At 45.0% G+C, this 13,132-nt stretch overlaps 1 protein-coding gene across 4 annotated transcripts in view; it reads left to right on the top strand.

Moving 5' to 3' along the window:
* The window catches only part of GALNT17 (polypeptide N-acetylgalactosaminyltransferase 17), a 430,203-nt gene that overhangs the window by 402,757 nt on the left and 14,314 nt on the right, over positions 1–13,132 (top strand). For all 4 annotated transcript variants that reach the window (XM_045819620.1, XM_045819622.1, XM_045819619.1 and 1 more), the window contains one exon: positions 2,710–2,805. In XM_045819620.1, the coding sequence (XP_045675576.1) occupies positions 2,710–2,805 (96 nt within the window). The remainder of the gene's footprint in view (positions 1–2,709; positions 2,806–13,132) is intronic.

Here is a 13,132-nt window from a genome sequence, read left to right as displayed (position 1 = left end):
AATATTGATATCATTCTTAAAAGCAAAAAGTCAGGATAATAAAATTGGATTAGCTACTATTTTAGATGGGAAGCAAGTGAGAGAATAGCATTGGGAAATGGAAATGGTAGTTTTAACAATTACCTCTGGGTAGTGGGACAGGCAGTTTTTGTGTGGGTACTTTGTCATGTTTCCCAGTTTATAGTATTATCACATAAATCACTAGTGTTTATGTGATAATACTAAAATTAGAAGAAAAAGTGGTATTCACAAAGCAAGAATTAAGATGGGAAAAGGCTAGAAGAGGGCCAGGGTGCAGTCTGCAGGCTGCGCATTGCACGTCCTGGGCCGACACTCACGTGCAGCGCAGTGCGAATGATGAGTCTGGAGCTGAGCAGTGGGGAGCCTTGGAGGGGACACAGAGCGCAAAGCTGATTTTTGAAGGGGGAAGTCTTGTTTTTGCAAAATTTTCTTTCTCGATCTGCTGCCTCTCCCATGTCCCCGAGCTGGGGACCTGGCCCACAACCCAGGCATGCACCCTGCCTGGGAATTGAACTGGTGATCATTTGGTTCTCAGTTCAGCACTCAATCCACTGAGCCATACCAGCCAGGGTCAAAATTTTCTGTCTCTTTCAAGTAATAAATTCAAAGCATACCTTCTGTAGAAAATATAAAGATGAAAACAGAACTTACTCCGATTCCCAATTCCCAAGCATGATCAGCACTAACATTTCAGGCATTTGCTATTACTCCTCCATTTGCTGAGCTCACCATAAACTGAAATATATTTCAGATGGACTATAGCATTAAATGCAAGAAATCAAACTAATCAAATTCAGTTTGTAACAAAATCCACCATTATTTAGACAACTCTATTTTTAACGCTGAGCTCCTGCTGGTTCTCTTCACCGCAGCAGACCCCTGAGCAGTGAAGAGGAGGGGGCAACTGGAACCCCATGCTGTACTGCAGGTCACGCCCTTCGTTTTTCACGTGTAGTTCTGTTGGAGAGGCTGTCCCCAGGCCAATGAACATTTCTGGGTTTTATGCTCCTTTCTCTGTCCTAATTTCTTTTTTTTTTTTTTAACCTGGCTTGTTTTTTGTCTTTTAAATCTTTTCAGTCATTTGAATTGTTTATGTCTTGCTCTTGATAACATTATAACCTCTAAACCAAAACCTCTGATCCTCCAAAATGAAAGGTGAAATTGTATGTAATATAATACCAGAAACTTAACACACTTTCTCCCGACTTCTTCATCAACTTTTCAGGCTTTGTTAATGTTATCTAGGATTATAGACCCAAACATTATTATACTTTATTTGCATTTTATACCTTCTTTAAGAATAACTTTTAAGTCAAATTCAGTTTAGTGACAACATTTATCAGCATTCGGACACTGTACTTTAATGCTCACTCCTACCAGTTCTTGCCACCACACCAGACCCCAGCACAGTGACAAGGGGAGACAGATGCCTGTGAGCAGGAGTCAGCCCTGGTGTCTCTGCCTCACGAGACATCCAGTGTCAGTGCCAAGGCTGACCTAGATACTAAATAATTTACTTTGTTGATTTTTAAAATTTTATTTACCTCTATTAGCTGGAATGTCTTAAGATAATTTTTAAAGAAAGGTATGTGTGTGCTTTACATCCTGACTCTTATAGGTATGAGGTAGTGCCTTCCATACGCAAGGGCACCGCAGCGAGCACAGGACCACTGGGTCACCAACTCCTTTGCTCAACATTTTAATGGTGGGCCCACACACCCCTTACGGCCTGAACTGCCCTTACAGCCTGAACTACCCTGGCCCCTAATTCACTCCTGCTGATTTTTTTCCTTTGAACATTATTTATATGAAATACAACACATATATGATGTGCATAAAGTACATGTGCAGCGTAACAATATAAAGCAAAACTCCATGTAACCACCGCTCGGCTGAAAAATGGAACACCACCAGCATGATTTCCAGTATCCTTCTCACCACTTGGCTCAGGAGCTACCTCCCCGTAGTCTCTGAACCCTTCTTCTTGATTTATCCCTGGCTAGTTTGGTTTCCATGGAGAGTATAATCTGGGGAGGACTGTGTGTATGTGGGGAAGACCAGCATTGCCATTTTCCCACTGGTTGAGATTGCAGGATGGTGGGTGGGACACACAGCCATGTAGAACACAGTGTACCTGGAGGTCTGAATTAGATAAGTTTTGTCTTGGAGACCTCTGTCTGTTCCTTGCAAGTACATACCAAACACCTAGGATGGACTTGGCACAGTGTAGGCATTCAGTAAGTATTTCTTGAATATATAAATAAATATTGTCAGCACTTTGCATGATGGCAAGGCTTATGTTTGCTCTTTTGATTACTATTTTTCATACCTCCAACCTAGTAATGACCTGAGAAGCTGACCTATGATTCCCAAGGTTATTATAACCAGTGTTGGTGCTGAAGCCCACTTTGACCAGTGTTTCCACATCCAAAAGCTTCCTGACATCTTTTGCGGGAGACAGGGGAGCTGTATGGGTGGGGGTCATAGGTCAAGCGGTGGTGCCCACGGCAACCACTGAAGGACTCTGCTAGAGGGATCACCTCACAGACTCAGGCCTGGGTCCTCAGGTGGGGTGTCATTTGGCCTTCTCATTGAGTGGTTGGGACCAAGATGTGGTGGAACAGTGGTTGGGCAGCAGCAGCTCCACCAGATGAGTTCTCATGAGTGATGTTTTACCTATTCCTGCAGCTTCGCAACAACAAAGCAAAAGATGTCTGCTTGGACCAGGGCCCGCTGGAGAACCACACAGCAATACTATACCCATGCCATGGCTGGGGACCCCAGGTAGGAGCTATTTCTCACCAGGCAAAGAGTAAATTCAGGGTGTTTGTAGGACTTCTGCTAACTTCTTTTGTCCTGTACTTGGGTAATTATTATCCATTCTGTTGGGGCTTTCTGGTTGTTTCTCTGTGAGTCAGAAAAAAGGCTCACAAGTGGATACATCAGCACAGACATTAAGAGGGTCATTGGGCATGTGTCATACTGAAAGGAAAATGTAAATAAATTTGAGGGTCATTTAATTATAGGCATGTATATATGTTGTAATTATAACCAAATACACCTGCTACAACTTCAAAGAAAGAGCAGCTTCCCTCATGAAAAACCTGATTGACATGTTCACCCTGAAAGGCCACCATCACCCTGAAAGGTGAGTATGGCCTGGTCTGTAAGCACTGGTACAAAAGCCAGGCACCAACTGGGAAGGAGGAAGGTGCTTGTAGTACATTTCCAAGGACATGTGTTCTCTGATCTCTCAGGAGAACATATGGTTCAAAAAGGACAAAATGATCAGCGAACAAAGTGAAAACAAAGCCTGGTAAATGAATTTCTTTGACAACTTTGTGCTAGCCAACGTGTGTCTGTGTGTGCATATACAGAGCTTAGCAGAAATTTTCTAAGATTGGGAATAAACATATCCAAAAAATGTCATTCCACTTGACATTTATGAAAATGTAAAGCATTTTCATGTCGATCAACAGTAATAAAAGGCAAGCTACAAATTGGGAAAACATTTATTATCCAATTCCAGAGGAGCACCAGACGTTTGGTGCAAAGCCAGTCTCACAGATTCTCCTGTGACAGGAAGACACTGGACAAAACACTCTGTAAGTTCTCAGTGTCTCTCTCGTGTCCTATGAACACACATGTTCATGTGCAAGTTCACATGCATATACACATATTCATGTATGCATTCATAAAGGCTCACAGGTTTTCTCTGCTCATAGAACTTTGCTTTCCTATTAAGTCAGTACCTAGAAAGAGAAGAGTTGTATTCCTTCTACTATCACCACAGGTAGTTCTCATAGTCCACCTTGGCCTCCCTTCAAGGTGATGGGTCCTTTGAAGAGCTAATGCCAGACAGATCAAATCTCTGGGAGGTAGCAGGCAGCATAAGGAAACTGAAGCATGGAAGGGCAAGTGCCTGTTAACAAAGCAGACTAGAACTCAGGCCCTCTAGCACAAGCAAAGCATTTTAAATTCAAATCTATTCTATTTAAGTTAAGATTATTTACTGAGCCCCACCACCATTTACAATTGACTAAAACTGCCATGGGGAGCAGGAGAATGAGCAGGAAGACCAACTCCTACACATTGGGAAATGGGGCATTAGCATCAAAGCCAGTATGGACTAAAGAATCCAGTGAGTGTCTTCATTCATTCATTCACTCATTTTCTCAGCAGTACATCTTGATCACCTACTGCAGATGCTCGTCACAGTTGTACATGGCAGTGGATGAGATATCCACCCTGCTCTCAAGTGTAAACCACCTGCTCTCAAGTAGTTTACACTTGAGAGGCCAAGACAAGTAAAGAGGCAGGAAACCTACAGCATAGTAAGTGTGGAAGGAACGAGCTAGCTTGGGGTGCTGGGTGCCAGAAGAGAGAGGTGGCCCTGTTTGTTAGGAGCTTAGAATGCAAAAGGGAAGGAAGTGCTGAGAGAGAAGCAAGATGGAGAGGCAGATATGCAGTGGCCTGATAAGGTGTGCTCCACAGCATGCATGCCCACACTCCAGTGTGCAACAGAATCACCTGGAAGGCTTGTGAAAGCACCCACTACTGAGCCCCACCCCAGAGTTTCTGAACTAGGAGGTTGGGATAGGGCCTGAGATTTTGTATTTCTGACAAGTTCCCAGATGATGCCAGTGATACTGGGACTTGACCCTGAGGGCAATGGAGAGCCACTGAGGGGTTCCCCTGGGGGAATGATATGTTTAGACCATGCACAGAGAGCCCCAGAGGAGTTTGGGGAATATGGATGCTGTGGAGCCATCTTTGCTTTGGGCTCCTACTGACTACATACTGTTTTCTCCTCCTGGGGACTAAGGAATAAAATGCCCAGAAAGCCTTGGTGACAGGAGAAATGGGTGTGGTGGGGAGCTGTGGACTGCAAGGAATGGTCAAGACAGTCTTTTAAGAGGCTGCATCTGCCTGGCTGGCGTAGCTCAGTGGATTGATCGTGGGCTGTGAACCAAAGTGTCGCAAGTTCGATTCCCAGTCAGGGTACATGCCTGGGTTGCAGGTCATGACCCCCACCAACCACACATTGATGTTTCTCTCTCTCTCTTTATCTCCCTCCCTTCCCTCTCTAAAACAATAAATAAATAAAATCTTTAAAAAATATATTTTTTTAAAAAAAGAGGCTGCGTCTTGGGATAGGCCAAATGACAAGCCAACAATGGACCACAGTTTGTTTCAGGCAAGATGGGGACACAGTGGTATTGCACCAGGAAGGCAGCAGGAATCTGGACACTGAGACTTGGGGATATCTCCTTCTGGGCCGCATTGCTGTATACGACCATGATTTGGGAACACACCAGGAATAGCTTTAGAAGAACATTTAATTCCCAGGGTTCTTTGTCCAATGTTCTAAATAGGTGACATTTGAACTGAGTACTTGTTAACTATGACATAGATACTATTGCATTTCAATATTTGCATAATCAAAAACTGGCCTGCAAAACCAACTCCTATGAATGAGAAAAGGAATAAGAATGGTCAAGTGAATGTCTCCCAGAGCTCTGAGGGCTTCTTCAAGTGGGTCTAGGCTTGAGAATTTCAGGGGGAAGTTTTCTAAGCCTTGGGTAAGCTCTTGGCTAAACATGAGGACCAGTGCATTGGGGTGGCTGTGTCTGTCTTCTGTGCCCTGTAGCTGTCTCCTCCAAGGTCTCCTGCTCTTCCTTTCTGCCCTGGCTACTCAGAATACCCTCTAATGCACTTATACTGCTCACAGCTCCAAGCATACTCTCTCCTGCTGGGAGCTTAGTGGCATTCATAGCCCAGGACCCAGGCCTTTACTGGGAAATAACCAGAGTTTATCTTGCACCTGTTCTACCTGCATGCAGAACTTTCCCTAGTGCATACTCTTGCCATGTAGCTGATTACAGAATGGCAGGACAGATTAGACTGCTCATTGCTCCCTCCAGTTCCAGGATGCATACCTACAAGTTGGCCATGTCAACTGATTTTTTTAATCCTTACCCAAGGATATATTTATTGATTTTAGAGAGAGAGAGAGAGGGAGGGAGAGAGAGAAATATCAATATAAGAAAGAAACATCAATTGGTTGCCTCCCATACACACCTTGACCGGGGACCAAACTCACAACCTTTTGGTGTATGGTATGGCATTCCAAACAACTGAGCCATCTGGCCAGGGCCCATCGACTAATTTTTGAAAGTAAATCAATGTTGTTTTTTCATTCTACCACATGCTCAGTATTAGAGTGCACTCTCGGTACCGCCCTCCAGCCACCAAGCTGCCCCTACCCTCGCTCATCAAAGTTTCTTCCTTTCCTCCTAACCAGCTCCCTCTGCACTAGGAGTTGGTACCCACCAGCCACCTATCTGTGCATCTTTATAAACTGCTTCACAAAGTGCTGTGGGTTAACAGAGACTGAATCAAGGCTCTATAATAAGGCAACTCCCAAAAGAAGGAATTGATGTTTCATGGACATTGTTAGCTTAATTAATGGACTCTGTTGTAATTTATTATCAAACAGCAATTAAACAGAGCTAAAACAGGCACTGAGGAGGGTAATTTCCTGTCTTGCAACATGTGTTTGTTAACAAGATGGAAACGGTTCTCAGCCACTCAGAGAGCCTGCCTGCTCATGAGTGTGTGTCAATGAGCTCATGGCCAGCCTTGGTTTTTTCTGGTTACTAATTTGGATTAGAAAAACATCCATTTCTTTTTTGAGCCTAAGTAATATTTAAAAATAGGATGTCAAGGACACAGCAGCAGCCTTTGGTGACAGCTTGACCCCGTTTACAGCAACATCTAGTCTTAGGATGTCTCAGCTCCCCACCCCATTCTGGGCTGCTGCCATCCTGGGCCCAGGTCGGGTGGGTCTCCAAGCTGGAGCAGCCAAGGTCACCCCACAGGGGTATTGGCTACAGGAATGGTCTCTTCTGCCAGCTCCTTCCTGCATTCTCTCTCAGCCCACCCCATCAACCCTCCCCAACTACTGCTTCTGACTTCCCTGACAGCAAAGATCAAGAGGAGAAAATGGAGCGGGCAGTGCTGCCCCGAGGAGCTCAGGGGCTCATAGCATCTTTCTCACCCCTTTAAGTTTTCTGACAACTCTAGGGCTTCTCTAAGGGAGCTGTTTGCCCAAGGGCCCAGCAGTGTAACAGGCTACAAAGCCTGTGGTTCAGAGCCGTGGGTTCCAGCTCTGCCTACAGACAGCTCTGAGTGCTCAGGCCAGGCATGGCTGGGTTGAGGCAGAAAACCAAAATGCTGATGATAATAAACCCATTTCTATTTTAGTAACACATTCAATCCAGTCAGGTGGGTAGTGACCTCTCCTTCTACTAATGAGAAAACTGAGACTCAGGCAGTGCCGTTCCACTCTTCAAACTCAAGTTTTGTGACTCCTTGACTTGGATACTCTGTTGTGCCATCTGTGGAGCATGTTTCAAGTTCTTGCACTTTCAAATGTTCCCTAGGCCACAGCAGGCAATTGTAGAAAAATTGAGCAAGCACAGAGCCAATACTAGGCAAGTGGTATATCAGGGCAAACATGAGGAGGTAGGAGGGGCATACACCATGTCTGGAGGACAATAAGGCAATTGGCCAGGGCAAGTGGTTGAGGGTGGCCAACAGGAACAGAGTACTGAGAGCCCCAGGCTTTCTACCCAGCATATCAGGTGTGTGGTACACAGGCCTGCTGGCCACCAGGAACTCATTAAAAGTGATGACCCCTAAGTCCTACCCAGACATGCTAAAAGTGGGGCCCAGGAAGCTGCATGTTTACAGTCATCTCCAAGTGCTTTTTTCCCAATCAACACAGATATTGATCATCTATTATGGGCAAAGTTATGTGTTAGACATAAAATAGTGATGGTGTATCTCTGTTTGCCCAGGGCAGGTCCAGGTTATGCTTAATGTCCCAGCCTAATTTTTTAAATTTATTATATTATTTCAGTTTTTATATAATTAGGGTTTTAAGGTATAATTTGCTCTTCATAATGTATAGTTTTGTGAGTTTTGACAAACACATGGTCAAGTAACCCCACCACAATCAAGCTAAAGAGCAATTTTGCCACCCTCTACATCCCCTGGACTCCTTTGTAGTTAATCCCTGCCTCTGCCCCAAGTGCTTTGTACACATGAAATTTGAGAGCCAGCTTAACTAGGAGTGTTCATGGGAACCGCCCCCATGGATGGCCGCACATGCACAAAATAAAATGTTCCTGCTGATTCTGAGGTTGGCTCTTTTCAGTTGAGGACCACAATTCCTAGCAGCCCATGCTATGGACAGGGCATGGCCAGCACATGGTCTAAATGAAGTGGCCCTGGGGACTTTCAGAGGCATTCTGACACAACTACTCTCTGTAATAGGACATTCTTAAAATGAGGTGTGTACCATGGGGAGGAATTGAGGGGTGTCAGCCTCTGTGCTGAGGACCTTTCTGATTCAGTGGGCTATGGGAAGGGTACTACAGGGCCCCTTCTGTTTGTCCTTCTGTCAGTACCTTTTGTTCTTTCTCTCCCCTCTTTTCTGAGAAGCTCACATTCCTCCTCTCAGTTAATTCATCACCAGAATGACAGATGAGAATTCTTTTATCCCATAATTAAATTTAATCTGATCTTGGACTTACTCTGTGATGGCTTCATCTTTCAAGCGATATATCATCCAACATCTTGTCATGATGATGCATTGTGCCAATAAGTCACAGTGCCCCACTGGAGTGACAGGGCTCTGGTGAGTTATTAGCATGTAGAAGATGCTTGAAAACACAGAAGTTAATGACATCCAGCAGCCTCTTGGATTCCAAACAAAGTCATGTAAGTGTTGGGGCTTAGGGATGGAGCCATTAAGAGCACACTGGAGTTAACACTCAAGGAAAGATGCTTTGCCCACAAAACAAGCCTATGATTCTGGGAAGGGCTTCCCACATTTGGTAGGAAGCAAACCCAGGAATTCCTCCAATTCCTGGAAAGCACCACGAAGTGAACCTATTAGCAGGGAACCCAGAACTTGTGGGCAAACAGGGTTGAAGGAGTGAAGGCAGGAACTTCTGTGTTAGGGCAACCAACCACATACACAAACAAGCAACAGGGAAAGACAAGAAAGAAAACACTGGTGCTGTTCTGCATACCACAAAGTTTCTGTACTGCTCACTTCTATTCCCCATCTCTTATGCAATATTTTAATTAAAAGTCCTCCCCCTGCTTTCCAGTGAGACATTCATAAGTTCATCTGCCTTGTTGCAGATAGTGAGAATATTTAAGAGCCTCTTTTTTGTTCCTCTGCCTCATCTTCTCTAAAAATATTCAAAACATTTCTGATTTTATTAGTTTGGGCTGTTAGTTCCTGCCTCCTGAGCCTGCCTCCGTCCAGCCTGTGTGTGCTTCCCTGATGCCCAACCCTCTTCGCAGACCTCCATGGAGTGCTGGGTTACTGCCTTTGTGCTTCCTGAGGCTTTGTGGAAGCTTCTGGGAACTCAAGCCTCTTTCACTCCCTTTCCAGTTCCAGTTTCCAGTTCCCTCCTTCTAATTATCCCTGAAAGTAGTCTCAAAGTCCACATACAGGGAGCTGGAATGCTTGGTTTCCAAAGCAGCACACACAAGGAAATGCATGTGAAGTTGATCTTGCTCAAGGAGAACTCAGATTAAGGAGGAATTACTATGCTATTTCTTTTTTGCCAGAATGGACTTATGAGCTGCTCTTTCCAGGAAATCAGAATTTGAATCAAAAATCGTTTTCAAGATCCTTAGTTAAAAGTTTTATATCTCCTTATATTTTAGTTGATTTTTCTCCAAACACAAAAAGTGACCCAGGCAAGTTTTTTGTTCATGTTGGGCTTGGAATAAGGAACTCAGACTGAACAATGTGGTGGTGGCTTTATTATCAACTGAACATTCCTACCTTGCCCAGAGCTGTTAAGTTCAAAGAAAATCACTGCTAATCTTTTTCTATTTTACTGAAGACAAACAACATTATAGTGAGTTTAAAAAATACAAATCTAAATCATTCATAATCCTACCACCCTGAAAAAACTATTATAATTTGGAAGCTTGCTTTTAGTCTGTTTTTTTTAAAGAGATACCTTGTTTTTTTAGGATGTTTTTATATCACTGAATTAGTAAAGAATCAATACCACTGCTTCTGAAGGGCATGAAGGGGGAGGCAAAGGCTGTGGTGGGAAGGTATTTAGGGTTTTAACACTACAAGGTACAGTAGAATTAGTGCACAGCATTAGCTGGCAATTTAGTTCAGAGTTTTGATTTTTCTCCAGATCAGTAGTGTCCTTTGAATGATTATTTTGAAACATATTGCTTGTTTGGAATGGAGGAGGTCTGAGAACATAACCAATCAGAATTAAGGGTAGATCTGGAAGAGTTTAGGGTTAGTGGAGTTCAGGCCACTGGTACAGGATGTCGGGGCCTTAGGAGTCTGGGTTCCCACTGGAAGAGGTCAGAGGAAGACCATATATGGGTAGCAAAATGTCTTAGACTGTCCTCATCATACCACCTGCCTGTCCCAGGAGCTAGGTGTTATGTAAAGTGCCGTGGATCAGACAATGTGGTAGAATCTCACCCATGTGGGGACCCCTGAGAGTGCATGCCTCCTTATGGCTTCTCCTATAGCTTTAGGGGACTGATTATTACAGATGATGGGCCCTGCCTCCAAGGGACTCCTATCAATCATCTTGATGGCCATATACTGCTCTCAGAAGACTAGGTTCACAACTGTAAAATTCCTGCAAAGCCTGAGTGTGTCCCTCCATGGAGACTAAAGTGTCAACCAGCCAAATCTTGAAGGTAAATCCCAAGAAGCCTCACAAGAAGGATTTGTGCACAGGGGTATGTTCTCATCAGCTTAGCCTCAGTATTTGGCACATAAATAGTTTGTTTGGCCATGAACAAACCAAGGTTTCATAGGGGAAGATGAGTTCTGTTTGGGCAAATGTGAGTTGTGGGGAGAGTGGGCTTTGGGAATCCCAGTAGTGTCATCTTCTAGCCAAACATTCCAACCCAGTGCTGAGGACGGATGGGGCTCCAGAATGTGTACCGAGGGACACAGGACAACAGTCCTAGAGCAACTCCACATCTAATGAGCAACATAGCCAGAGCAGTTGACACCGGAAAGATGGGTGTCATACCACCAAAGACATAGTAGCATCAAAGGCTGCTGCCCAGAGTAAGCTGGACCACACTGCATGTTAGATACTGCATGTTAGATGTTGCAAAGAAATGGAGGGTGAGAAAACTCTGTATGAAGCATGGAGTGGCATTCAGCCTGGAGTGGGTGTAGAGGATAAAGGGAGACAAGGAAGTAGAGACATGATGGAGAGAACTCTCTGGAAGCTTGACTTTCAGGAAAACAGGAAGACAGGTGGTGTGGCTGCGGGGGGCCAGAACTGGAGAGCATGCTGAAGACAAAGGGGAGAGGGAAACTAAACACAAAGGAATTACATTTCTAAAACATTAGCGGAAGATGTAGAGAACACTGAGGATTAATGCTGAGAAAGTAGATGTTCTGTAATCTTAATTCAAGCAAACTAAATTTCCTCTGGGTCAAATTATGGGATATAGGAGCAGAAATATAAGCCTTTTTTTTCCTGAGAGAATTTATCTTGACAGAAATATGGGAACTAACTGACCTGCCAGCCCAGACTTACCCCTCTGAGAACCACAACTCTTAGCTGAAGGCCACAAATCCCAGGGAAGTATTCTCTCTGACTGAGGAGGCTGAGGCACATGGCAAGCAATCATGTTTAGTGTTGAGTGACGAGTCACAAATGGTGTAGTAGTGCTGGCGGAGAAGGGCCCAGATGCTCTGGCCAGCCCTGTGGTATGGCCATGAGGTAAGCCCAGGGTGGCCACAGCATGGCACAGCTCCAGAATAAGCTCCTGGGCTCAGGTGAGAAGGTGGGGACAGCAGCATGAGAGGGACCAGTCCAGTTGGAGAGGTCCACAAAATGAGGAGGGAATTCTGGCTTCTAGAATAGAGAAAAAAAGATACAGTGTCTTCAGTAGAGAGTATTAAAGGGATGTACCCCCACTTCTTTAGGGCCATTGTTATTGGTGAAATAACATTATGCAAATGAACAGACACAGAACAAGGCCTAGTGTGTAAAGCCTGTTTGGTGACATTGGACACCCGGGCCGGAGTCTCAGGGGCTGGTTCCATTTCAGAGCATCTTCACCTCCACTCTCACACATGAATGTCATTCCCGAGCCCAAGTCTAACTCCTCTGTTATGGCTCTGAATTCCTGGGTGGTTGAAGCTGACCAAGTAGATGGTTTGCCTGGGACTCCTCAGAAAACCTGCCAGGGGCGGAAAACAAGCACAGCCCTTATCTCCACTGCAGGAGTGTGAGGGAGGGGTGCAAGTCAGAGACAACACGCCGTGACAGCTAAGGACCTGGGGGCAATGGGATAGCACAGGGGATACAGAGCTGAACACCACCAGTCCTATGCAAGTCCTGAGCCTTCCAGGAATCTGGGCTGTTCCAGGCAAGGGCACACAGGATCTGGATCAAATCAGGGAAGTGAAGTAGAGCAGGGAAGGAGAAGGGAGCGAGCAGAACAAGTGGTGGTCCCCCAGCCTTCTCTGGTCAGGAGTCCAACACAAGAAACCCACTGAACCAGCCTAAGAGAGCCCGAGGGGCTGGATAGCCAGCAGAGGGTACTAAGCTGCCCAGCAGTATTGTTGAAGCACTTGGGGCAACAGCCCCTGTCCTTGGGATCAAATGGCTCTGAGAGGGGACAGGAAGCCTAGAGTGGCTGAGTGCTAGGAAGGAGCTAGGGATAGGAAATGCTGGCCATGTGAGGCTACATAGGAGTCTGTAGGGAAGAACAGAAGTCTGCAGGAAGCTAAAGCAAGGCCCATCTTCCACTAGTGGTGCACAAGGTCAGGGAAATAAGAATAGCAAACATACAGGGCTTACTATGCACTGTGCCCCCTTCTCAATCAGTCACTTAATTCCATAACTACCTTTTAAGGCAAATCCTATCCCCATCTTGAAGATGAGGAAACAGAGTCCCATAGGGCTAACATAACTGGCTCAGGGTCATAAAACCATTAAGTGGCAGAGCTTGGATTTCATAAGCAGGCTTCAGAGTCTGAATCCTTAACTATATCATATTCTGCTCCTTTGAA

This window comes from Phyllostomus hastatus, unplaced genomic scaffold (genome assembly GCF_019186645.2).
Source record: "Phyllostomus hastatus isolate PE091 unplaced genomic scaffold, TTU_PhHast_1.1 phas_scaffold_385, whole genome shotgun sequence".
In the NCBI taxonomy this organism is placed as follows: domain Eukaryota; kingdom Metazoa; phylum Chordata; class Mammalia; order Chiroptera; family Phyllostomidae; genus Phyllostomus; species Phyllostomus hastatus.
The sequence above is the reverse complement of the archived record's forward strand: the minus strand, read 5'-3'. Positions and strand labels throughout refer to the sequence as shown.